Source organism: Rosa chinensis, chromosome 3 (genome assembly GCF_002994745.2).
Source record: "Rosa chinensis cultivar Old Blush chromosome 3, RchiOBHm-V2, whole genome shotgun sequence".
Classification (NCBI taxonomy): Eukaryota; Viridiplantae; Streptophyta; class Magnoliopsida; order Rosales; family Rosaceae; genus Rosa; species Rosa chinensis.
Window position 1 is genome coordinate 21229912 of NC_037090.1, and position 25551 is coordinate 21255462.

The window sequence follows — 25551 nt, forward strand, 5'->3', positions numbered from 1 at the left end:
CCTTTAAGTGCTCGAAATCGGCTGGTGAAGAAAATCCAAGAACTCTAGGATCGGGTTCTGATCGATTCTCCCTTTACATTGCAAATCGTGGCTCATGGCTAGGGGCAAAATGATCCTTGGCAAAAACCGCACCTTCGACGGTGGTTTGGTGGACGGAAATTGACGAAACCTCCGTTCGGCTACAGTAAACTTCGCGGCTCAATTCCGAGCTCCTTTGGCCGAGCCACCGCAAAACACCACCCCAGGCATGACAAGGAGGAGGAGGCAAGTCTGCCGATGCCCGGATTCCGTCGTGGGGTGGCCGGAAACGGAAGAATTCACAGGTGGAAGAAAACAAGCAGAAGGGGAAGGAAAGTCGGGGAAGAAGAGAGAGAAAATTCGGTAGATTTCTGAAAATGGAAATCTACCACAGTAACTCAGCTATTTATAGAAAGTTACCGTGAACAGTAACCATGAACAGTAACTTTAATCTTTCACTTATAACTTTCGCATACGAACTCCGATTTTTACGTACCATATATGCACGCGCTCGGTTTAACGTCCTCTACAACTTTCATGAAGGAAACTTTCTCAAATTTTGACCCGAACAAAAAGTCAACAATTTAGGGCCACTAAAAGTATTAAAACAAAGTAAAAGTGAAAGTAATTCCTGTTTACCATCCAAATGACTAATAAACAGGTAAATTAAGATATGGGACGTTACACACCAATTGTGGTACGAAAAGAAAGTTACTTCTCAGCAAACAAATAAGAGTCAATTCCTTATCCTGAAGCCGCTTCGTCTAGTCCAACTCGAGGTAATTACCAATTCCGTAGAACCATGATCCGAATTACGACTGACACTTTAAAGACCATAAAGGCCTAACATCACCCAAGGAGGTCAAAACTCTCGGGTCAGGCCTGCCCAAAGCACTAAGTAATAAATGAGGGTATCACAGCACCCTCTGACCTGACCCAATTCTGAAAAGAACCAGACCTACTCAAATGGACCCAGAAGTGTTTCAGCCCATAAGGCCCAAACTCAGACAAAACCGCTGGCCAGAGTACCACCCCACTGCCAGCCTGCCGCCTAGTTCGGTGGACGTCCAACCCAGGCAACCATCCTTGCATCCATTCCTTCTATCAAAAGCGACTCAGCACTGCACCACAAAATCTGGAGATCATCGTCGACCTCAACCACGAAAGGGAGACCTTGATCCGATTCCAAAACTGATTAGATGCAGCCTAAGACGCCGACACCACCTTGATGGAAAGCCAATCCAATGTCCACTGATCAGATCTCGACCAATCAAAAATGCCGATCAACCCCACCGTCAGGGATCAAAACAAAACCTGCCATTCTCCTATGAAGAAACCTATGAGAGAAACCCAGCAGCCTGGCTGAGACAACGCCGGAATGGGTTCTCCGCCTTCTGTTGGAAACTCGGTCGGCACTAAACTGGTTGCTCTCCCTTCTTTTCCTAATAGGATTTGTCTTTTGCTCTTTCCCTAAAGGATGTGCGGTCGAAGATTTCTTCGGCTAAAAAGAAGGTTAGGGACCAAAGGGATCCAAAAATTAACCTAAGAAGAAAGGGGTATTAAGATCTGCACCTCCGAAAATCAAAAGCAGGAAAAGATTGCTCCTTATTGACTTGGGGTTTAATATTATTGAACTTGAGTATAGTACATAGTTGTCGTTGTTCACACATTGTGAATTTATCATAATTTGGTGCCACAACCGCTCCTCAATGCCAATGATCCATCACTCTCCAACCTAATTGTGGTTCACACCCCTTCTGAAAGATAAGGATTTCCACCCCAACCCTTCCAATTAGAGGCAAACCATAGTGTTCTAGTTCAAGATCCCATTTTGAAACCAAATCTTCAAAGGTCAACCTCAGTCCTTTCTACCATTTACCTTTCACCCATTTGTAAATGCCAGCTTAAAAAAAAAAAAAGGGTAGATTTCCGGTTGCCCCAAAATGTATGGAGCCCCAGTCCACCAACCCCCTATCCTCTCACTTGTCTCTTACCATTTCTCCACCTTAAGAAGACTCATAGACTCATCTCACACACACAGACTGTGACTGACTGATAGATAGTATTATTCAGTTCGAGTTTGAGTGGGTGAGCTACCAAGAACCACCATGGCCGCCTCAACCGCTCTCATCTCCTCCACCCCTAGGGCTTTCGCCTCCGCCAAATCCTCATCTCTCGCCGCCTCTTCCATCTCCAAGCCCCAATCCCAAACCCTAACATTCCCCAAATCCTTCACCGGCCTCCGCCTCCCATCCCCCTCCCGCTCCATCTCCCTCTCCCGCGGCTCCCATTCCGCCAAGTCCTTCGCCGTCAAAGCTTCCGTTAGTCTTTCTCGCTCTATTTCATTGTAATTGCTTATGGATTCTGATTCTGCTGTCAAGTTCATTTCTTCGTTTTGGTTTTGTATAGGCTGAGCTTCCGTTGGTCGGAAACGTTGCGCCGGATTTTGAAGCTGAGGCTGTTTTTGACCAGGAATTCATCAAGGTGAAAATCTTATTCAAATTGTTGTCTCCTGAATTCATATTTGGGTTTTTTTTTTTTTTTTTGAAACTTAAAAGATTTGCAATTTCCCCAGGTCAAATTGTCTGAATACATTGGGAAGAAATATGTGATTCTGTTTTTCTATCCGTTGGATTTCACATTTGTTTGCCCAACAGGTTTGTTTTTCGACTAATCTGTTTCTTACGCAGTTTCAGTTTTTTAATGGAGATTTCGGGTCGTGAATCTAACTTCTCTGTTTGTATCTTTGAACTATTTTTCAGAGATTACTGCTTTCAGTGACCGTCATGCTGAGTTCGAGGCACTCAACACAGAAGTCTTGGGTGTTTCAGTCGACAGTGTTGTAAGTTGATTTTCTGCTCCGGCTATCTTCATAATGTGCATTGGATAGCCCTTGTTTAAATTCAGCTGTAATCTTTGAATGCATTATCAGACTACCCACCTGCAGCTGATTGCCTACTAGTTTGTTCTGTTGACATTTCATAAAAGGTCATGTTGACATTTCATAAAAAATCATATTGACATTTCATAAAAAGTCAATGCTCTGCATATGCATTTGTTATAACTTGTTCAATGTTTGGATTGTTTGCAGCATGTCGCAAAATGTCAATATTCTGCATATCTACATGTGATGAATTGTTCAATGTTTCCTTTGTTGTAGCATATCACAATAAGTCAATGGCCTGCATATCCTCATGTCAGAACTTGTTCAATCTGTTGGTCTGTTTTAGTGGATTATTCCCATGTCAGAACTTATTCGATCCGTGGGTCTGTTGTCTCGGATTACTTAAAGTCAATATTCTGCATATGCACATTCACTTGTTTCATGTTTGGATTTGTTGTTGCATTTTACAATAAGTCAATAAGTTGTATATACACATGTTAGAAGAGGGTGGCTTTCCACTTCAACTTGCTATACCTACGAAAGTGAACTTACAAGTTGCATTTGCTGATTGTCAACTGAAATTGGACTCATAATTAAAGAATACATTTGCATTTGGTTGAGCCAAATGGTCAATTCTCAGTGTTGGTGAAGAAGAATGTCTTACTTTTATAGACAAAGTTGGAAAATAAAAAATCACAAGAAATAGTATCTAAGGTTGGATCAAAAGGAATAACTAAGGTTGGCAATATCAGGAAACTGTTTTCTTGATTCCATAATTTTTAAAATAAATGATGAATGATGAGCACCACCTTTGAGCCTTATGCTTATCTAAGTCTTGTACCTATATGTATTTATTTCAAGTGAAATTGTTTAAAGACTCATCTTTGAGATTATCTTGGCCTTACACTATCATTTTCTCTTGTAGTTTTCGCATCTTGCATGGGTCCAAACAGATAGGAAATCAGGCGGTCTTGGTGACTTGAAGTATCCATTGGTCTCTGATGTCACCAAATCAATTTCAAAATCTTATGGTGTACTGATCCCAGACCAGGTATGAGATGATAATTGGTTCTGAACTTAATGAAGTAGAAATTTTGGGAGACTTGGTGATGTTGTAATCTGGATTATTTAAAAGTTTGGTTTTGCCGTGATAGGGAATTGCATTGAGAGGACTCTTCATTATTGACAAGGAAGGTGTTATTCAACACTCCACCATTAACAATCTTGCCATCGGCCGAAGTGTGGATGAGACTAAGAGAACGCTCCAGGTAAACAACTTCTTTGAGGCCAAGATAGAAATTGGGATGATTTTTAGCATCCAATATCTGCCTTATATCTTGTAACTTGTTCATTATTATGTTTATTTTACTAGTTATAATTGGATTTTTTCGGTGTGTTTCCTTGCCTGGATCCTGCAGGCCTTGCAGTTTGTGCAGGACAACCCTGATGAGGTTTGCCCCGCTGGGTGGAAGCCTGGGGAGAAGTCCATGAAGCCAGACCCCAAGCTCAGCAAAGAGTACTTCTCTGCAATATAGTGGGAGCACACTGCATATCTATGTGAGATAGGAAGGTGTAAACGAGTTTTGTATTCATGTAATGTCCTTTTCTAGAGTTCTTGGTGAATTTTGAGCAGCAGAATGTGAAGAATAAACCCAATGTATTGAACTTGCCCAGTTTTCAGCGCATTCAAGTAGTATACAATTTCAATCTTCTCACCTCCTTTTTTCTTTTAGCATATTTGTGTTCTAATGATATGGTCCATCTGTGGCATACTTGTAAGCCAGCAGCACTAAGGAACCATACAGTGTAACTAAATCTTATCAGAAAATTGTAAGGTGAAGAGAATAAAAGTATTTGCCTTTTCTTTTCCTATTCAGAATTTGAAGGGAGAAAAAATGATTGTTCGGCATGCATGTTGATATATTCCCCGATCTGAATCAGAGGTAAAATTGGGTTTTTGCTTCAATTTATAGTTCGGGTTGAGAGAATAACAACATAAGATGCGAAATTAGGGAAAAAAATTCATTGGGCTTACATGCTTATAGGATTCAAACCAAGACTCTTCCCGTCTGAATGAGAAATATAACATAACTGCATAATACAGCTACAATAATATATACACTTGGAGCTTGGTGGAGCTTGGACTGCTTGGTAGTGAATTGACTGAATTCTATCCATTCAAACAGGTGGTCCTGATCAATTTGTCTATCCAATAGTTAGAGCCTTTTGAATTAGGTAGTGATTTTTTCCAAAGAAGCTTTGGAAGGGGGAAGAGGGATGAGGGTCCAAGGAGTTCTTCATCACCAGAACTACCACATAACAGGAACAAACCCGACACCAGTCTTCCCCATTACTCCCCATCACTTCTCCAAAACCCAAATCCTGAACACAGTGAACCAAAACCACACACAATGGCAAAGGCTAAGGATTTGTACAATCCCAGCAACACTAGGATCAAAATCTAGTAAGAGATTTCCAAGCATATTAGCAGCAGCAGCAGCTCAGCCTTCACAGCCTCTGGACCTAACAGAAGACAACATTAGACAGGTCTTGGCCGATGCCAGAGTCGAATTTGGTCAGCTCTTTGACACTTCAGTTGGCATGACAGGTACAACACCTATCTTTCACACAAACATTTCATCTTTTTTATTTCTTTTTTTTGTTAGTTATATTGTGGACTTGATCGGCTTATACAGTTATACTTGGTGAATGGTTTGTAGGACAAGTTGATCTTGCTGACCTAGATGGACCCTTTGTGAAGATCAGTCTCAAAGGCCGGTTTTGGCATGAACGCAGCCTTGTTCTGGCTAGGCTGGCCAATTATCTGAAGCAGAGAATCCCTGTGAGTTATTATATCTTACTATTACTTAATTTGATAATGAGCATGAATGCCTGGTTGTTTTAGTAATATGACCCAGTTCTTTCTCAGGAAATTTTGGAGGTAGATATAGAAGATGAGAAACAACTGGATGACAGCCCTGCAAACTTTTAGGGTAAACTCACTACCACCAGTTTCTTTTGGCCTTGCCGTGCTTTCCACTATAATAAAAGTTGAAGCTTATGTGCTTTCTTTCTGAGCTATTCTTTGTTGTTGAAGTTCAGATATATAAGTAAAGTGAGAAGCTTACCTACAACAGCAGGAGCTGGGAAAATGATCAATTAACTTGCAACTTGGGTCCCCAGGCAAGACACTATAAAGCTAGCCTTGGAGGCAAAAATTATTTATAAATGTCTTTTAAGTGGAACATGTCTTATCAAATTTTGAAGGAAAGAACTATATATGTGTGGATGAAATTATGAGTTTGAACAGATTACACATATGAGTTTCAGCTGGGCTAACTCTTTACTTGCCTATCACTTCAGTAGCCTCAGTGGTCTACATTTACAACTTAATTGTGGACAGGGTTTAGTATTAGCAGACTGAAAATTCAGAAAAGAATATAGAGGTGTTTAGTGTTTGTTTAACGAACTAGGATGCAAGAGAGATCGTAGAGAAAATTGGTGCGTCAATTCATTGATAATAGGAGCCCTATATATATAGGGATTACAAAGTACAATTTCTTGGTGTACAAGGATTCCTATTCTAACTTGAATTGGGAATTCTCTCCTATTACAACTATAGAACTAATCCTAATTTGACAAGGCACACTAAAGTCAACATTCTTCAACACTTCTCCTTGTGCCGCTCAAACTTGGTGATGACGCTTCAATCGTTGTCTCGTTAAAAACTTTGCTAGAGTAATAAAAATCATGTGGGACAAAAACAACCTCGAGGATGAGAAAAAAAGTACAACACGTCCTTCACTCTTCGAGATCGAACACGTAAACATCATTCCGCCCCCTGATGTCGACATCTCCCCCTGATTGCTACAATCATGGGAGTTCGGATAACTTTCTCAATCTGATGCTCTTCACATCTCAAAGGTGAATTTAGGTAACGACTTAGTGAATAAATCCGCTACATTATCCTCTGATCGGATTTGATTCACTTCACTATTTAGAAGTGTTTGTTGTTGCTGATTATAAAAGAACTTAGACAATATATTCTTGGTGTTGTCGCCCTTGATGAATCCTAACTTCATTTGTTCAATACAAGTTGCATTATCCTCATAAATGCATTTAGGTTCATCTGTGGTAGACTTCAAACCACAAGTTCCTCGAATATGTTTAATTACAGACCTTAGCCATATGCATTCACGTACAGCTTCATGTAGAGTAATAATCTCTGCATGATTCGAGGAAGTAGCGACAAGTCTGTTTTGTAAACCTCCAAGATATAGCAGTGCTTCCCATGGTAAAGACATAACCAATTTGGGAGCGACATTTGTGAGGGTCAGAGAGGTACCCTACATCAGCAAAACCCATCAAAATATCACTATTATTGTGAAGGACGAAGAGAGGACGCCAGCCACCTACGGCGGCGGAGCGTGCTCCCCCATCTCTGGCCAGTGGCGCACAGTATTGACGATGGCCTTTGGGCCAATGGAGTCCGAATCCATTCTTTCATCCATTCTTTTCTCTCTGTAGGGATAAAATAAGCCCATATCAATTTTGCCTTTTAAGTATCGAAAGATTGTCTTTACACCAGTCAAATGGCGACGTGTTGGCGCAGAGCTATGTCAAGTTAACAAGTTCACAGTGAATGAAATATCCGGTCTTATATATTGAGCTAAGTATAATAATGCGTCTATTGCACTTAGATATTACACTTCAGCCTCTAAAACGTCTTGATCCTTATCCTTTGGATGAAATGGATCTTTCCAGGCTCAAGACTACAGCCAATCATGGGAGTACTCACAAGCTTTACTTTATCATCATTAAAGCACCTTAGTATTTTCTGAGTATATGTTGACTGATGGATCAAAATCCCATCGCTACGGTGCTCGAGTTCTAATCAGTGACAAAACCGTGTTTTCTCAAGATCTTTAATCTCAAATTCGGATTTCAAATATTTAGCAGTTTCCTTTAACTCATCTAGAGTTCCAATCAGGTTTATGTCATCAACATAAACTACTACAATTGCAACTGGAACTTGTCCTTTTAATGAACACGCATGGGCATATTTCATTGTTGACATATCTCTTCCCAATCAAGTAGTCACTTAGACGGTTATACCACATCCGTCCGGATTGTTTCAATCCATATAGTGAGTGTTTTAATCTTATAGAAAATGCGCTCCGTGGTTTAGAGCCCCACTTGATTTGGATAACTGAAATCTATTTGGAACCTTCATATCTATCTCTGAATCTAGATCCCCATAGAGATATGTTGTAACCACATCCATAAGCTGCATGTCAAGTTTTTCAAAAACTACCAAACTGACAAGATAGCGTAACGTTATGACGTCCATTATGGGAGAATATGTCCCCTAGTAGTCGATTGCAGGCAGTTGCGAAAAACCTTGTGCCACAAGGCGGGCTTTATAATACGCTTTCTAACAAACACCCATTTATGGCCAACAAGCTTTACACTTGGGGGTGTTAGCGTTACTGGCCCAAATACTTGTCTCTTTGCTAGTGAATCCAATTTAGCCTGGATCACATCTTTCCATTTAGGCCAATCTGCTCTTTGTTGGCATTCTTCAACAGAGCGAGGCTCGATATCATCATGTTCTATAATTCATTTTGTAACAGAATATGCAAAGGCATCTTCAAGAATAATGGAATCTCTATTCAATGTCTCATGTACACTAGTGTAATTTATTAATATCTCTCTATTCTCTGAAATTGGTTTTGACATTGGAGCGTCCCCCAATGATGTCTTTTGGACATAACCATAATTTGGAATATTCTCATAAGATGAATTATTTGTAGGCCTGGGATCAGGTCGGTTCCTGTGAAAAAGTTGTGGAATAGAGATGGAAAAATAACTCTTATAATCGGTTTGGTTGTGTTAACAAATTTCTTGGAACCATTTTGGAATCGAATCGACTCTAAATGGTTCAGTTCTTGTCTTTTTTTGGTTCCTTAAGAACTTGTTCTTGTGCCTGGAGCCGTTTCTAAATAACACAAATAAGTGGCTGCATAAAAAATTAATTTCATAGTGCAAAGACATCATAAATACAAATTTATTCACTTTTAAGTTAAGTTACACCCATTTCAAACATCAAAGTTCAAACTTAACAAATTGAAAAGTTACAATTAACCAACAGATCCAATTATCCAAACTTCCAAAGTAGTGAAAGTACTGAAGCTACTTTTGCAAGCCTAGATGAAAAACAGAAAAGACATTAAGTGAATAAGTTCAATTCATGATTTGAATCTTGAAGTAGGAATGCAGCAAGAAAGCAAGCAGATCTCCAAGGCAGCAAGCATGTCCAACTTCAATATTTCCACAAGCCTGAAATCAAGACGACAAGCAATAATGCAATATCATTATGAATAACCCCTGTTTGAACAGAAACTGCATTAATAAGGACACGATTTTCTGCATTCTCTTAAAACATTCATATTCATCTCACTAAGCGCGCATTATCAAGCTTGCAACTGCAATATTGCATTTATCAACACACTTTTCAATTCTTTCACAACACACTAGCAACTGAAATTTGCATTCATAGTTACACACACATTTCACTTTTTTTTTTTTACAAAACTGGAATCTGCATCACAAGATTGGAACTTGCATTCACAAGACTTCATACATTTTTCACAAAACATAAACCTGCATTCACACTCTAGCAACTAAAATCTGCATTCAATCATTCATAGTTTCATACACACACATTTCACTTTCACAACATTCTAGCAAATGAAATCTGCATTCTTTAGCATACATGGCACAAAATGATAATTGGAGGACCACCTTTAAATGATATAGCAACTAGCACAACATGAATATACACTTTATACTTACATTCTTTCAAGTTCATTTTTTGGCTGCTTTTGCTGCATCAGATTTCTTGTGCAGTCTTGGGGCCTTTGCTGCCTTTTCTGCATCACTCTTCTCTCTTTTTTCTATTTCTTCTTTCTCTTGTTTTGCATTTACAAAAGTAAAAGACACAAAAGAGGCAGTAAGCACAATGATTATAAAAAATGAACACATAACAACTTAAACATCATAGTCTAACATTCATACATATATTTTACCTTTCTCAACAGATTCAAGCCACACCATTTTCTCTGGTGTAGGAGTGTATTCTAGGCCTTGAATTATAACGCCCCAAACTGCATAATTCCCAAACTTCAGAAATTCATAATAAATAGGCTGGGTGTCTGAAAAGTTCCCTGAAAATTACCACGAACTCTTTGTGCCATGTACTTTATTATAGAGTCTAAATTTTGAAGACTTCACCTTGTGAAAAATCTCAATAATTATTCCCAAAGATTTTAACAATTACCGAGATCGTCAAATTTATTCCAAACGATCTCACCTTATCTCGATAGTTTTTCTAGGGCTCACATGAATGCTATCAAACTTTAGCCAAGTTTGGAGGCAAATTAAGGCCTCCCCAAATCTAGGAGTTAATGAACTCCGAAGTGGAACAATCACCCTCTTGTCAGTGCTGAAGCATGATTCAGATGCCACGATGGAGACTTGAATTGCTAAAACATCCTTAGCAACTAATTGCAGATTGAGATACTTGCTTCCATTAAGCTTCCACCAAGTCCATATCTTGAAATCAGTCCTACAACAATTGCATCACCTTCTTCTAACTCCCTATCCCAATCCTCAAGAAGTTCTGCCATCTTGCCACTCACATTTTTGGAATGATAGCTGCTACTGGTGCTGCCAGCAACTTGTTCCAACACTCTGCTACCTCTTTGGCTACTTTGAGTACCAAATATAGAAGCATACAAATCTGTTAGACTGGTCACCAAGTCCTTCACTTCTCCCGCTTTTTTCTTCACTGTTTCATCATCGAAATTCAACATTTTTTGGCAAACTCTTTGGAAGTTTAACAGCTTATACCTTGGATCCAAGACTAGAGTAACTAGCAGCAGTTGGTTGCAATCATCTAAGGATCCAAAGTTCTTCTTGTACTTGCTCTTCATTTTTACAGCCATGTGAAACAACAATTTTTCAGACTCACTTCCATCCGATGAATAGGGCTGCATACACAAGTCCTCAATTTATGATTCAATCGTGACCATGTTATGGAAGGCTTTGGGTGCATTAGGGTGGATTGTTGCACTCACCCTCACTACTATGTCAAAGAAAACCTTCAAAAACTCAGAAAAACACCAGGCTTGTCCCAATCTGCTTCATTTTGTGGCCTTATCCTTTTCGTTGAGTTTCGCGGCCTTGCTTCACCAAAATTATCTTCCTCCTCCTCATATTCTTCCTCATTCTCATCGAAGTAACTCCTTCACTTCCAATCCTCCTTAGCCATCCTATCAAACCCTCGTTTAAGCTGCAATGCAGTAAAATTATGTAGGTGGAATTCCACCTTGTTGGAACATCTAAAACACAAACTTTATTACTGTCTAAATTTTCATTTTCGACACAAAGCTTAAAAGCATTAAGCCTAGATGGTGAGCTTCTAACATATTGAACTGCGTTTCTAATGCTAGCTAGCAATAGACTTGTCCAAAATATGCAAACCAGACTTAACGATCAAGTTCACTATGTGAGCCAAGTATCTCACATGTAGAAACTTCCCTCCCACTACTTGTTGTTGATCAAGATTGCACAATTTTTTCCTAATGTAATCAATCACCACCTTGTTGGCTGAAGCATTATCTATGCTAATGGTTAAAACCCTCTTGATTCCTCATTGCATCAAAGAACACTCAAGAATCTTACCTATGGTATTTCCCTGATGGTTTGGAATTAAACAGAAGTTAAACACCATCTTGTGCATTCTCCATCTATTATCTATGAAATGAGTTGTAATAACCATGTAGTACGTTTATGTTTTGAACCGATGTCCAAGGATTGGCTGTCAAACACACATAATGGTTGTTTAGCTCCTTCTTCAGCTCTGCCTTCTTTGCGTCGTACATCCCCAAGAAGGTTTTCACTATGGTTTTCCTATAGGGAATGGTGAAATTAGGGACTGCTACCTTACATAACTTTTTATATCCTAGTCTTTCAATGGCACTAAATGGGAGTTCATCAATTACAATAATTTTAGTTGCAGCTATGACACAATTATCTTGAGTCCAATTTAAAACAACATCATCAAACCCATCGAAGTTAAGATAAGTCTGACCCTTGCTTAAATCTGTTCTACCAGGGTATCCAGTGCAAACTTGCTCAATGTGTTTTCTAAGACTGCTAGTTCCATTGTTAGTAAAATGACAAGCAAGATGAGTAGGGCAATACTTACACTGTGCCCTCTTGGTATTCCCAACAATAGTTTCCTTTCCATCAACAGTCTAGATGATGAGATGATCTTCCTTGGTGAAGTGCTGCCAGACCTGGGACCTCTCTTTTGTCACAACAGTCTACTTTTCCTTTTCCTCTTCATTGTAGCAGACTTTGTCTTCTTCGATTACATATTAGGCACTTCCTCTGCATTCTTCGGAGACTTGCCTGATTCTTCACTTCCACTTCCATTTACAGGGACAATATCAACAACCATTGTTGAATCCATGTTGGCCTACATACAAATGAAACCATACCACAAATAAGCTCAAAGACCACGATGTAAGAATTAACACATACAAGAACAATAAACAGATATTGTTGGAGGCCTGGATCTTTTCAATTTCACTCAAGAGGAGCTTACGGGAAGAAATCAAGGGCTGAAGTCTCTGGACTCTAGAGGTTTGTGAGTCAGAAACGGGAAGAAATCATGGGAACTGGATTCAAATGAAGAGGATAAATTGGTCAGATTTCACAGACAAAAAGTGATGGCCAAACATCCTATTATAATTGAAAATTTAAAATTGCAGATCGATGAGAGATTGAGAGTACAATGAGCTTACCAGTTTATGGGTTCCAGACTTTGAGAGAAGTGAGACGATCGTATAGGTTTTGATCAATAGAATTGGGGTTTCATGTTTCGTGTTCATGAGGCGGGTTTGAAAGAGTTTGAGAGAGGAGATAGTTTTTTAGGATTTCGATCAAATGGATAGGAGATGAGATGGGAAATTTCTGATCGCATTTGGAACTAAGTTAGTGCATGATCACATGAGAAGGGGTTTATTTTACAGGAATAAGCTTGGCCCTATTATTCAATTATAATTTGGCATCTGTATTTTAGTTCCAAGTAAGTTTTAAAAACAAGCACCGGAACCGAACAGAGAAGGCATCACCAGGGACTGAACCGATAAACATGTAAGCACATATGTTGTAAAACTGAACTGAACTGAGATTTTCGTTGCAGTTTGGTGCGTTTCTTCTTGTTCCAGATCCTAGGCCTAATTATTTATATTGATGATTAATGGACTATTTGGTGCCAAACTTACTTTCTTTCTTGGCAAGAATCCATTGAACCTGTGGGCCTTCCACGCTTCCTAGTGGGAGCCATGGCCTTAGCCACAACGCCATCCTCAATATGGACGGTGGCGCCGTCCTCAATAACCCTAGGGACAACGTCTTGTCCTCTATGTTTAGAGACATCAATCCTTGCAGGCACGTTTGCAGCAGGTATATGTGATCTCGTCACTTTAGCGATATCAGTAAAACGCATCAGGCATCAAATCTGCTATGTTCTGAAGATCTCCGCATTTCAATGTCAGACTGTGTGATTCGGGGATCAAGATGAGACAAAGTGGGGACAGACCACGACAATTCTTGTCGTTCTTGTTGAATATTTTTGTTCTTATCTCCTCCTAACGACCGGAAGACTGTCTCATCAAAGTGACAATCTGCAAATCTAGTGATAAAGAGATCGCCTATCAAGGGTTCTAAATAGTGGATAATGATTGGATAATCATATCCAACATAAATGCTTAATCGTCTTTGAGGACCCAATTTGGTGCACTGTGACACGGCACAATTGGCACATAAACTGCACACCCAAATATGCGTAAGTGTGAGACATCAAGCTCATATCCAGTAACCATCTGGATGCGGAAAAAGGTTGAGTGGCAGTAGGCTTCAGACAAATAAGCACAACTGCAAGCAATATTGCATATCCCCAAGCAGAAACAGGGAGATTGGTGAGCATAACCAATGCTCTAGCAACCTTTTGAAGTCTTTTAATGGCAGCTTCTACGAGACCATTTTGGGTGTGAACATGAGAAATTGGATGTTCAACTTCAATCCTGATGGACATGCAATAATCATCAAAAGTTTTTTATATAAACTCCCCATCATTGTCAAGACGGATTGACTTAATAAGATGATCGGGGTGGTGAGCCATTAACTTAATAATTTGTGCTAGGAGTTTAGCAAATACAACGTTCCTTATGGACAAAAGCATGATATGTAACCAACGTGTCGATGCATCAACCAACACCATAAAATATCTAAATGGCCCGTAAGGTGGTTGACCAGGTCCACAAATATCACCTTGGATTCTTTGCAAGAATGGAATATTTTTTTTAGTGTCATTTGCATAGGATGGTCTCGATCGTAATTTTACTAAAGAGTAGGCTTTGCAGATCGAAAGATGGGCTTTAGAAGCAACCAATGAGGATTTTGGTTGAGCCATAAAGTCATAATCGACTTGAGAAGTAAAGAGTGGAGCCAAGTCTCCATACATGGCGTCAAAGCCATGATTTTGCCTCAGGGGGATCACGGTACTGGCGTTGGCCGGCGGCAGTTCGGTGCAATGCACTAATTGAATCGACTTTTGATTCTTACTTCTCTTTGTTCTGAAGAAGGGATGTCTGTGTGAAGTCTTTAATATACGAATCATCATGTCACGACTTGGGTGTCCCAAACGGTAATGTCAAAGCCTATATGTGTCTGAATCTCATAAGTCATCTCTCATGACATGATTAGATTCAATGATTAGAATAGTGGTTGCATACAACCCATCATAATGACACATAAGTTTGTCTAATACTCGTTTATATCTGTAGTCATTAGAGATGATGCGCTACAAGAGAAAATAGCAAAAGCGAGGAATTTCATTATGACAACCCAAAAATCGTAGCAAAAACTTGGCAAATACGAGGAAATTTCAGTTGTCGCACATGACCCCATCGGCGACAACCAATTTGTCGCATAAAGTAGGTATTTGCGACAAATTGACAGTTGTTGCCAATTTGACATTATGCGACACCCAATTCCTCGCAAAATGTCAATTACGCGACAATTTCTACAAACTGTCGGTTAATGTTTGTGTGACAATTTTAACTTCCTCACAAAAGATTAATTATGCGACGATTTTTGCGGATTGTCATTTAATCTTTCTGTGACAACTAGATTTTTGTCGCTGAAGACTGATTCAGTGACCACTTCTATGAGTTGTCGATAAATGATTATGTGACAACCTTACATTCCTCACTGAAAATCAATTTGGCAACAACTTTAATAGGTTGTCGCTTAATGTTTATGTGACAATTTGAATTTCCTCACTGAAAACTAATTAGGCGACGACTTCTACTAGTTGTCGGTTAATGTTTAAGTGACAGCTTTAATTTTCTCGCAAAAGACCTATAAGGTGACGACTTTTACAGGTTATCGCTTGATGATTATGTGACAACCTGTACTTCCTCGCTAAAAATCAATTAGGCGACAACTTTTACGAGTTGTTGATTAATGTTAATGTGATAACTTTAATTTTCTTGCAAAAAACCAATTAGGCGACGACTTCTACAGGTTGTCGCTTGATGATTATGTGACAACTTGAACTTCCTCACTAAAAACCAATTAGGCGTAGAAGTTGTCGCTTAATGTTTATGTAACAACTTTAATTTTCTCACAAAAGGCCAATTAGGCTACGACCTCTACTGGTTGTTGCTTTATATTTATGTGACAACATGAAATTCCTCGCATACAACTTATATGAATTATCGTTTAATGTTTATGCGACAACTTTAAATTTCTCACAAAAGACCAATTAAATGGTAGCTTCTACTGATTGTCTCTTTATGCTTCTGTAACAAGTGAAAATTCCTCACAGAATACCAAATTAGGCAACAAGTTCTATGTGTTGTCGCTCATTGCGTATGTGACTACTTGAACTTTCTCACATATTTGTTATACAACTCAAGCTTTCTCGCATAAAAACAATTAGGTCATGACTGCTTATATGTGTTTTCGCTTAATTGAAAATACTAAGATTAACCATCTATTTTTTTTAATCACTGATAACTGAAAAATCTCAAATTTGATTTAGTTTGTGCATAATGATCCCTTTGAGACTAACACATTAGTTTGAAGATGACTCTTTTGTCTTTTTGCATCGGGATATCTTTGGTCTTCAATCTTGTTGACTCATTCTAGTCACCTATTGAGTTCAATCTAAGAGACCTCTTATCTTAGGTTCAATCTATGAGACCTCTTGAATCGTCTCCGTTCAAGTGCCTCTTGAGTTCTTATTCATTGTCCTCATAGCTATTGAACCTCTTGAATCGTCCCTACTAAGGGATCCTTTTTTTTTTTTTTTTTGTCTTTCTTTTGCCATTTTAAGGGATAGCTTATGGGATCCACTAATTTACCATAAGTGAATATGAAAGGTTAAGGTTGGACATATTCGGTACATCTAGTTAGTCACCTTAACAATTATCAATTTGGCTGAAAGTGTGCAGAAGTAATCTACTCATAGAAACCTAAAAATTGAATAATCAATTTGTCGATACGTGATCAAAATATGAGCCCCACAAATGATTTCTTAAAATGACAAAAACAGAAAAGAATATATTAATAGAAGAACCATATATATATATATATATATATATAGACACACATAGTGAATTTAGTGTATCGTTATTATTGATAATAGGTTTGCTACTAGCTAGTTGCTACACTATTTATATAGTTGCTATCTATTTTCCTTTTTTTTTAATTGATATTATTTTTTTACATAATTATTTTCCTTTTTTTTATCAGAGTTATTATTTTTCTTTTGTTTAGGCCGACACCAATTTATATGGCTGAAATTGTTTGTTTTAGATGGATGGCTAAGATTCATTTAAGATTAGGGTTAATAAGAGTCTTTAGCGGGTTAAGTTTAGGTGAAGAGGGGAAACGAGAGAAGACAAAAAATGGGGCAGGAGAAGAGCAATAAGCCGTGGTTGAAAATAGGCTAAAGGAAGAAAAAAGAAGAAGACGATCAAAGAGCGAGAATTGACAGCTAATTAGTTTCCTACTTATTCAATTAGATCTTAGAACTATTAGTTTTAGTGATATCATATTTCTTCTTATGTGTTTTTGGTGCTTATTTTCGTTGGGGCGATTGACATCTTTAAGGACGCTCAGGTGGAATATTATGAGTGGGAGTGTATTCCATGCACCGTCAGTGCATGGGTACTTGCAATGTAAATGGATGTAATTTTTTTGATATTAAAATATATAAAGGAGTGGATTAGATGAGTGGTTGTTATTTTTTTAGAGATTAAAATAATCTACAGTGCACTTGCACTGTCGGTGCATACAATCCTCTCTAGCCTTCTTCGAATGCTAACCAGGGTGTGTAGTTTTGAGTCTCTCGGAATGGGTCATGCTTTTTTCTTGCAGCAGTAATGAAGCCAGGCACGTATTTCTAAATTCAGAGTTTAATATCTAATTTCTAGGATCGTAGAGTTTGTCAAGAAGCATTGAAATGGCAATAATTACAATGTTTGTTATTAATCTTTCTATTATGTTGTAACATCCCGTATCTTAATTTATCCGTTTACTAGTCATTTGGACGGTAAACGACAACTATTTTCACTTTTACTATCGTTTTGGTACTTTTAGTGGCCATAAAAGTTGACTTTTTGTTCGGGTCAAAATTTGAGAAAATTTCCTTCATGAAAGTTGTAGAGGACGTTAAACCGAGCGTGTGCATATATGGTACGTAAAAATCGGAGTTCGTATGTGAAAGTTATAAGTGAAAAGGTGAATTTACTGTTTATGGTAACTCTCTATATATAAGGAAACTTACCGAGGTAAGTTCCCATTTTCAGAACTTACCCTGACCCTCTCTCTCCCCTCTCCCTCTTCCCCCGCGTCGCCCTCTCTTTTTCTTTTTCCGATTTCTTCACAGTCCGGCGTCCGATCGATGTGATTCCAGTTGTCCTTGGACCGTCTCTTCCTCCTCTATACGATGGTATCAGTGGGTATCGGTGATTTGGCCGGAAAACCCCGAATTTATGCAATCATTGTTACTGTAGCAATTTGCTTCTCCGGTGAAATTCTCCAGTTTTCGGCTATCTCCGGAGGGAAAATTGGTTCTATTAGGAGCGCCTCGAGTCACTGATCATATTCCCTCAAGACTTCTAGCTGAAATTTCCACGTTTGGAAGGTGAATTTGAAGGATTTCCAAATTGGTGGGTTTGGAGATTTCCGGGTTTGTGTTCATCGGCAAAATTGGAGTACTTCAAGGTATTTTCTCACTTGGTCACAGTTATGAAAAATGCTTAGAATGTTGAGATGATTATGTGGTTGAAATTTGGTGGCCGGAGGAGGAGTTGGCCGCCGCATGAACAGTGTCATGCGTGAACAGTGCGATGCGTGAACACTAGTGGCGTTTAAACAGTAATTTAAATTCTATTTTTTTTAGCCCATTAAATCCTATAAATTGTGTAGAGCTTGTATGTGAAGTTTGGTAATTTTTGGGGAAACTTGGAATTAATTATGAATTTTTGAAGTTTAGGGTGGTTTTGATTATTAAATTACGAGAATCCGACCGTCGGATATCTCTCGGTTCTGCCTTGGAACCTTTAAATTAACGAATTGGTATTAGTGGTATAATTTGGGCTGAATCCGAGAAGAATTGGGGAGATGATTTATGAGGATTCGATTTTGAGAATCGTATTTAATTAGAATAGTTATTCACGGAATATATTTATGTATAGGGCGTCGTACCGAGCTATTGCTCGATGACGGAACTCGAATGCATGATCGTCGGAATAGTACTGTGAGTGGACTTTTTTTAAAAAAAAAATGATGCATGCATTTATTTCTTAAAGTAATGCTCTAGTTATTTATTATATTACATTTTGAGCATATAATTGTTTTCGGATTCCTGATTTTGATTTATGACGAGGAATTACTTTCATTGATGAGTTTCATGAAGTGATTATGAATTATTCCGGTTGTGATTTTTGGATATTAATTTTGTTATGCCCGGATTCGAAACTTTGAATTATGTTGTTTTTCAACAAAGTATTTTCCATGGTATTTTCCAAAATGAAATATTAGTTCATTATTGAACTTCCTTGCTTATTCATTATTGACCCGAGAATATTTTGGCGTGTGGGACACGCCGTTGAGTTATTGATCTTTCCTATTTATTTATCGACTTTCGATTTTGGCATTGGGAATGCCTTGATGATGATTTGAGAATTGGTTTTGTTTCGGTTTACGGGGATTACGATTTATTATTATTTCTCGCCTTTTTGCTATTGATTGGGAGATACTTTTGGCGTGTGGGACACGTCGTTGGAAATTCTTTTACGAGAGATGGGGGAAGCCTTTTGTATTTTGGATTTACTGGATTTTCGGTTATGTTTCCCTGTGCCATACTGAGGGGTGATGGGATTATTTATTTTGGATTTACTGGATTTTTCGCCTTTGTGGCGCGGTGATGGGATCACCGTAGCCCTCCGCCTTTGTGGCGCAGGTTACTGTCTCTGTGACAGTAATTCTGTAGCCCGGTATCCTATCGCTACACTTAGTGGCGTAAGGGTATATTACGAGAGTAATGGGAGTACTTTAGCCTGGGAGGCTATCACCCGAGCCTGGGAGGCTCATTCGTATGGCTATCATCTTCCCCTACTTATACTATTTTTGACTAGCGGGGACTAGTCTGAGTTTTCTTAACCAGCGGGGCTGGTCTTATATTTTCGAGTATTGAAATTTCAATCTTTTACTCTGTTGTTGTGGCTAGCGGGGCTAGTCGGTTTTCTGGAGTTCAACGTTTTTCGGATTACTTTCTTAAGTGTTTTATAAATGTTGCATGCATCCGGATTTTTTTTTTATATATCGAAAAATGTGGGAAAGTATGTAGTTTTATTTTGTTTTATTCATATTAAATTATTTATTTTTGTCCACTCACGCTAACGTGTTTTAAATTACTTTTCCCCTGGGCCCTTTGGTTTTCAAATGCCCAGTTTGCAGGCTAGGTTAATTGAGGTCGGGCGTACATGGAGTCGAGGCATAGCCAACAGCATTGCTTCCGCGTACTCATTCTATTTCTGTGTTCTTTACTACCTAATGGAATAGTATTGCTCTGATAACCTGTGAAATTAATCTTGTAATGTGGGTTGAGATTGTTATTTGTGAAATTGGAAGTTGATGTTATTTGGGGAGCAGGGTGGCTCCAGGAGAATAAGGATGAATGATTTAGAAGTGTAAATGTTTTCTACAGGTTTTGGGTAGTCCATTTTTAGGGGAAGTTCTGCCAAATTTTTGGTAGAATTTCTTCTAAGGTGGGCCCCACAGGGCCTCTTCGGATTTCGGGTTGAAATTTGGGGCGGGTCCTGTCATCTGTTCTACTTTATTTTAGCAGCAGCAAGCAAGCAAGCCTAAGGTACACCATCTTTCTATTTGTATTCCTTGGTGTTCTACATAATATTTTCTTCTTATATATTTTTGAGTAAGCGTGTTGCATTCATTTTTGGGGTGTGAAGGGAGTAATCTTTCTCCGTACTCAAACAAAGAAATCCATCATGTACAATGAAATAGAAGGATAATATTTGCTTGTGTCTTTTGATAAAATACAAATCTTTTCTTGCATTTTATATAGACCTATTATATCAAGATTCCTTAATTATGTCTTGAACTTTATATCGTAATATTTTGTTCAAAGTGGATTGCTTTGAAGTAAAAGAGCCATTCAAGAATAGTCAATTCAGTTGTAGGTGAGGTATTGCAATTCGTACTCCTTCTGTGTACATGCTTATTGTTCTTTTTCATGTCTAGTATGGGTGGCAATATTTGAACTACACACACACACATATATATGATAGCAACTGTTTTTTTTTTTTTTTTTTTAAATTTGTTTTTGTATTGATTTCTTCTTTAATCATTGCAATTGGTAGTTTTGTATATAGGCAACACTTGAAAGTAGCCTCCTCCAGTCCTCCCTTAGAATGGTACTATGCTAATTTCATATTAACTGTTTTTCCTTTGGTTTAATTGCTACTAGGTTTTTATTTGTTGCAGTTTAGTAGCTACTTCAAGACGTACAGTTCAGTTTTTAGTTAGAAGCATGAGTTGTTTTCTTTACTTATCAAGCAATATGCTGATGCGGCTTTCGATCTACTGGTTTCGTTGGCTTCTTTTTCGGTTGTTGAATGCTGCTTATCTCTTTGGTGCCCAAGTGATTTTTGATATTCATATGGGCTAGCTCTGATATAGTTCTTGTATTAATTTAGTAGTTGCATTTTTGTTCTTTTGTTTTCTCTTCTACTAGGAGAAGTTTAGGCTTTATGTCCCCTTCTCTTAGTCTTGTCCATTCTCACAATGTGTTTCCACATGAAAACCACTGGCTCTTATATCTTTAAAACTTAAAAGGGTTCTTCCGGCCCTAAGAGCGTAGAGGGCTTCAGTGACATTAATGATTGTGCCATTTGGCAACAAGAATTGAGCTGGTCCTCGACCATGAATCAATTTAGATGACCCTACCATCGTAGTCATTGAATATCAAGTAGGCGTCATATCAAGGAATAATTGCCTATGTCGAAGTATGGTGTGCCTAGTACCACTATCTACGAGGCATTCTAGCTCTTCAAGAAACATACTTGAATGAATAAAGTTTGAATAAAAAATGACACTTTATTTTAATGAAAGCCAATGGTGACGTCAAAGTTTCTAAATCAAAATTTAATCCAAAATAATAATCAAGCTTAGACAAGTAGTAGTTACTCAATTCTTTCAGTAACTCCAATTTGGTAGTGACCAGGTAAGGGAAGGCGAGATTTTGGTGGAGCAATGCTCACTTGTAAAACCGTTCTCTCATAACAAACCTTTTCTAGACATCACAATTAATTGGATTGGCCTAGTTGAGAAAGAGTTATAACCACTGTCTTTGTTGATAGTTTCCAAAGTTTGGATTTGGATTGAAACAATGACGTTTGAGTGGTCAAATTTTGATGCTCATGAATGCTATTACAATGCTCACAAACGCTCTTAGTTCGTAATATTACGATGCTCACAAACGCTCTTAGTCTATGGTTTATGAACGCTCTTAGCTAGTAATTTAGCGTGAACTCCACACGGATCCGTTTTTATAAATCGAACCCATGTTACAAGAAATGTAGGATGTAGGAGAAGAGATTTTGGAAGTCCCCGAAGAAAAATAAAATAAAATTTAAATTAAAAAAAATCAAAAACTTTAATATAAAACTTACTTGTGAATTTCGAAGCTTGAAATTCTTGAAGGATGAGCGTGTTGATGCATGCGTGCAAGGAAGATAGCCGAGATCTGCTGAAGCGAGGCTAACCGAGATGTGCAGGCAGGCCAGCGGAGAGGCTAGTTGTGAGCGTACAGGCGGGTGCGGCAAAAGCTTGCAGAGCAAGCGAGGCTAGCGGGGGAACGCACGTGAGTGCGTGCGAGATTGGCGCTGGTACGGGGGCTAGCGAGGCTAACCCAGAAGGTGGCTAAAGAGGCTAACGTGGTTGAAAGGCTAGTGAGGCTAGCCGACGGGCGCGTGGGTGAGCAAGGCTGTAGGGGAAGGTGAGGCTAACAGTAGATGAAATTTTTCCCTTTCTTGAGTTTTGGCTTTTTAGTTTTAGGGTTAGGGCTCGTGCTAATAACATGTTTAACGAAATAGGATGCAAGAGAGATTATAGGGAAAATTGGTGTGTCAATTCATTGATAATATAAGTCCTATATATATGGATTACAAAGTACAATTTCTTGGTGTACAAGGATTCCTATTTTAATTTGAATTGGAAATTCTCTCCTATTACAACTATAGAATTAATCCTAGTTTGACAAGGCACCCTAAAGTCAACATTCTTCAACAATGTTTACAATATATCTGAAGCCAATTGCAAACTGTTATGTTTTGTGAATCTTTGATTAACCTGTATATATCTTTTCTTTATTTATTCAAGTTGTAGCCTGTAGAAGACTAAAATCCTAAGTCTCTGTTCTCATGTGTATTCTAGGGGTGGGCTTGCGAAACCGAAAATCGAAAAAATCGCACCAATATATATCAGAATTGAAGCATAAAAAAAATCGAACTGAAAAGCAAACAAGCTCACCAAACCAAACCTGATCGGTTAGGTTTTCGGTTGCGGTAAGAATCGAAAACTGAATTTGCTTCGAAACGACGTCGTTTTGTATAGTTTTATGCCAAACCCTAAAAGCCTAAGACACTTCACTCCTTCACCTCACAACCTTGTAATCCCATTCCCGAGTCTTACTCTCTCTCAGACTCCTAATCTCTAACCTCTTTCTCGAATCTCAATCACGTTTCGACGGTCATAACCTCATTACATTGACCGCCATCGTCTCCCTAGCACCTTCGCCGGAAATCGAAGCTCTCGTCGATAAGTCGATTGTTCATTCCCTTCTTTGTGTTGCATTCATTCACTTCAGTCTCTAATTGTGTTTTCCTTCAGCAAAACCTCATCGATGTGAACTCTCTGATGTCTCTGTCAATCGGAGCCCGGTCATAACCGCATCAAGTCTCGACAGTCGTTGTCTTCCTCGCACCTTGGCCGAAATCGAACCTTGGAATTAAGTATTTTGGTTTCAGGTACTCTGCATTTGTTTTGGTCGAGTAGTTCTAGATTTTGTTTGCTTTTGGAATAACAAGTCACTTTGTTTTTTCTTGACCTCTATAGTCACGGTTCTGTTTACTTATTTGAATATGAGTAATCTGCGTATCTAGAAAATGAAGAGGCAATCTAAATCAGTTGCTACTAGTTTGGGTGCTCATCCAAAATCAACGTCATCATCTCAGGTAGCAATTTTGTTTATTTTTAGTGCTATAGGTTTAGGATTTGTGTGGAAATTGGATATTTGGATTAGATGTGTTGAGACTTGTTGTTGCATTTATAACTTTTGAATACATGCTGGTTTGCAAATTAGAGAAGGTGACTTTGAGCAATCATTATTCTTTTGTATGTTTCTGTGGCAGATTCTACTTGTTATAAATGGTTGAGACTTTAAGCTTAGAATTGGCTTGTTGGTATATTAGTTTGTGTTCTTCTGTCCTAAAGGGCTGCTGGTTATCTAGTATATATGTGCTGAATGATTTGTTGCCTTCTTGGTATATAAGGGTTTAGGGGCTGCACTTTGAAGTTTGAACTTGAAGTGATTCCTTTATATTTTTTTTTTAGATTGTTAAATGTTGTTGACTTGCTGTAAGTAACTAAGTAAGTGTGTTTAACTATTGCACTTTGAAGTTTGAACTTGAAGTGACTTTTTTTTTTTTTTGGATTGTTAAATATTGTTGTAAGTAACTAAGTAAGTGTGTTACATTTATCTGTTTATTGCTCAAGTAATGCATTTGCTGCACATTTTGCACGTGTTGCTGGTTTGCTGCATTATAAACAGCATTATGTAAACAGTTTCTGCATTGTGTAAACATTTTCTGCATTATGTAAACACAATCTGTTTATGTAAACAGTTTCTGCAATCTGTTTTGGTTTCTGTTTCTGCATATGTGTAGCTTTTTGTAAACTATTTATGCAATATGTGCAGTTTTCTGTAAACTGTTTCAGCAATATGCACAGTTCTGCGTTATAAACTGTTTATGCAATATGTGCAGCTTTCTGTAAATTGTTACTGCAATATGTAATGCTTTATGTAAATTGTTTCTGTTTTGCAATATGTTTTCTGTTTTGATGTCTATGTATTGATATAGTCTAACAATCAAATTCTATAAACTGCAGATCAACACTAGTATTAGTGAATCGACAACACCAATACCGGTTAACGAAAGAAGTAATGTTGCAACTCTGGAAGAAGAAAGAGGAAGTCAAGTAATCGATCTTGAAGATGACGGAAGTGTGGAAAGCATCCTTGAGGCATTGAAATGGAAAGAAACGTCAGATATTTGGAATCATTATGATAGGAAGGTTGTGGAGGGTGGAATTAAGGGTGCATGCAATTATTGCGGAAAAGAATTCTGTGCTGATCCTAGGAAGAATGGTACAACCTCTCTTATAAATCATGAGGAAAAGTGTCCAAAGTATCCCCCGAATATTGAGATGATGAAAGCTAAAAGGCAAAGGATTTTTTCTTTTAAAAAACCAACTAGTGAGTTGTGTACTGTAGAATGCACTCAAGAAGAGCTATCATTGTTATGTGTGGAGTATATTATTCTAGATGAGTTACCATTTTCTCATATGGAGGGAGAGGGGTTTAGGCAGGGCCGGCCCTGAGGGCTGCCGCCTAAGGCAGCCGCCTCAGGCCACCGGCTCTCGGGGGCCTCCGGAATTTGGATTTTCTGTATATAAGCTAAAGATAATATATATATATATATATATATATATATTACTATTTGCTGTAATAAGCACAAAGCCGCGCGTTGCTCCCGCGGAAGTGAAGCCAAACTGATCCCTTGTCCACCAAGGTTTGAATCACGGTCTGCACAACTCTTTAAATTTCTTTCAATCAATTCAGGGGCCACTCAATTGCCACTTTCCTTTCAGTTTTTTTTTCTTTTCCTTTTTGTCTTTTTTTCTTTTTCAATCAATTATGG

At 38.4% G+C, this 25551-nt stretch overlaps 2 protein-coding genes and 1 long non-coding RNA gene across 5 annotated transcripts; all 3 read left to right on the forward strand.

The window, feature by feature from the left end:
• Window positions 1–2033: 2033 nt before the first annotated feature.
• Window positions 2034–4798, forward strand: LOC112193318 (2-Cys peroxiredoxin BAS1, chloroplastic). Its single transcript, XM_024333405.2, has 7 exons — window positions 2034–2339; window positions 2428–2502; window positions 2594–2675; window positions 2781–2860; window positions 3828–3953; window positions 4057–4170; window positions 4321–4798. The coding sequence occupies exons 1-7, from the start codon at window positions 2127–2129 to the stop codon at window positions 4435–4437; spliced, it is 807 nt and encodes a 268-aa protein (XP_024189173.1). The 5' UTR covers window positions 2034–2126; the 3' UTR covers window positions 4438–4798.
• A 273-nt stretch (window positions 4799–5071) lies between these two features.
• Window positions 5072–6231, forward strand: LOC112193319. Of its 2 annotated transcripts, none has more exons than XM_024333407.2 (4): window positions 5072–5510; window positions 5623–5744; window positions 5832–5895; window positions 6000–6231. In XM_024333407.2, exons 1-3 carry the CDS (start codon window positions 5180–5182, stop codon window positions 5892–5894), a joined length of 516 nt encoding a protein of 171 aa, XP_024189175.1. In that variant the 5' UTR covers window positions 5072–5179; the 3' UTR covers window position 5895; window positions 6000–6231. The 2 variants fall into 2 exon arrangements, with proteins under 2 accessions (XP_024189175.1, XP_024189174.1); XM_024333406.2 differs by having other exon boundaries at window positions 5076–5510; window positions 6005–6231.
• An 11633-nt stretch (window positions 6232–17864) lies between these two features.
• On the forward strand, window positions 17865–25479 carry LOC112191303. 2 transcript variants are annotated; one of them, XR_005808040.1, is made up of 3 exons: window positions 17865–18271; window positions 20002–20420; window positions 24740–25479. It is a non-coding gene; the product is annotated as an uncharacterized LOC112191303 (long non-coding RNA). The 2 variants fall into 2 exon arrangements; XR_002932908.2 differs by lacking the exon at window positions 17865–18271 and adding an exon at window positions 18760–18806.
• The last annotated feature ends 72 nt before the right edge of the window (window positions 25480–25551 follow it).

Excerpts from the sequence above, each read along its gene's own strand:
- LOC112193318 (XM_024333405.2), top strand. The coding sequence starts at position 2,127 with ATGGCCGCCTCAACCGCTCTCATCTCCTCCACCCCTAGGGCTTTCGCC. Across the intron at positions 2,503-2,593 it reads TTGACCAGGAATTCATCAAG|GTCAAATTGTCTGAATACAT; the intron begins GTGAAAATCTTA and ends CAATTTCCCCAG. Across the intron at positions 3,954-4,056 it reads GTGTACTGATCCCAGACCAG|GGAATTGCATTGAGAGGACT; the intron begins GTATGAGATGAT and ends TTGCCGTGATAG.
- LOC112193319 (XM_024333407.2), top strand. The coding sequence starts at position 5,180 with ATGAGGGTCCAAGGAGTTCTTCATCACCAGAACTACCACATAACAGGA. Across the intron at positions 5,511-5,622 it reads CACTTCAGTTGGCATGACAG|GACAAGTTGATCTTGCTGAC; the intron begins GTACAACACCTA and ends AATGGTTTGTAG. Across the intron at positions 5,745-5,831 it reads ATCTGAAGCAGAGAATCCCT|GAAATTTTGGAGGTAGATAT; the intron begins GTGAGTTATTAT and ends GTTCTTTCTCAG.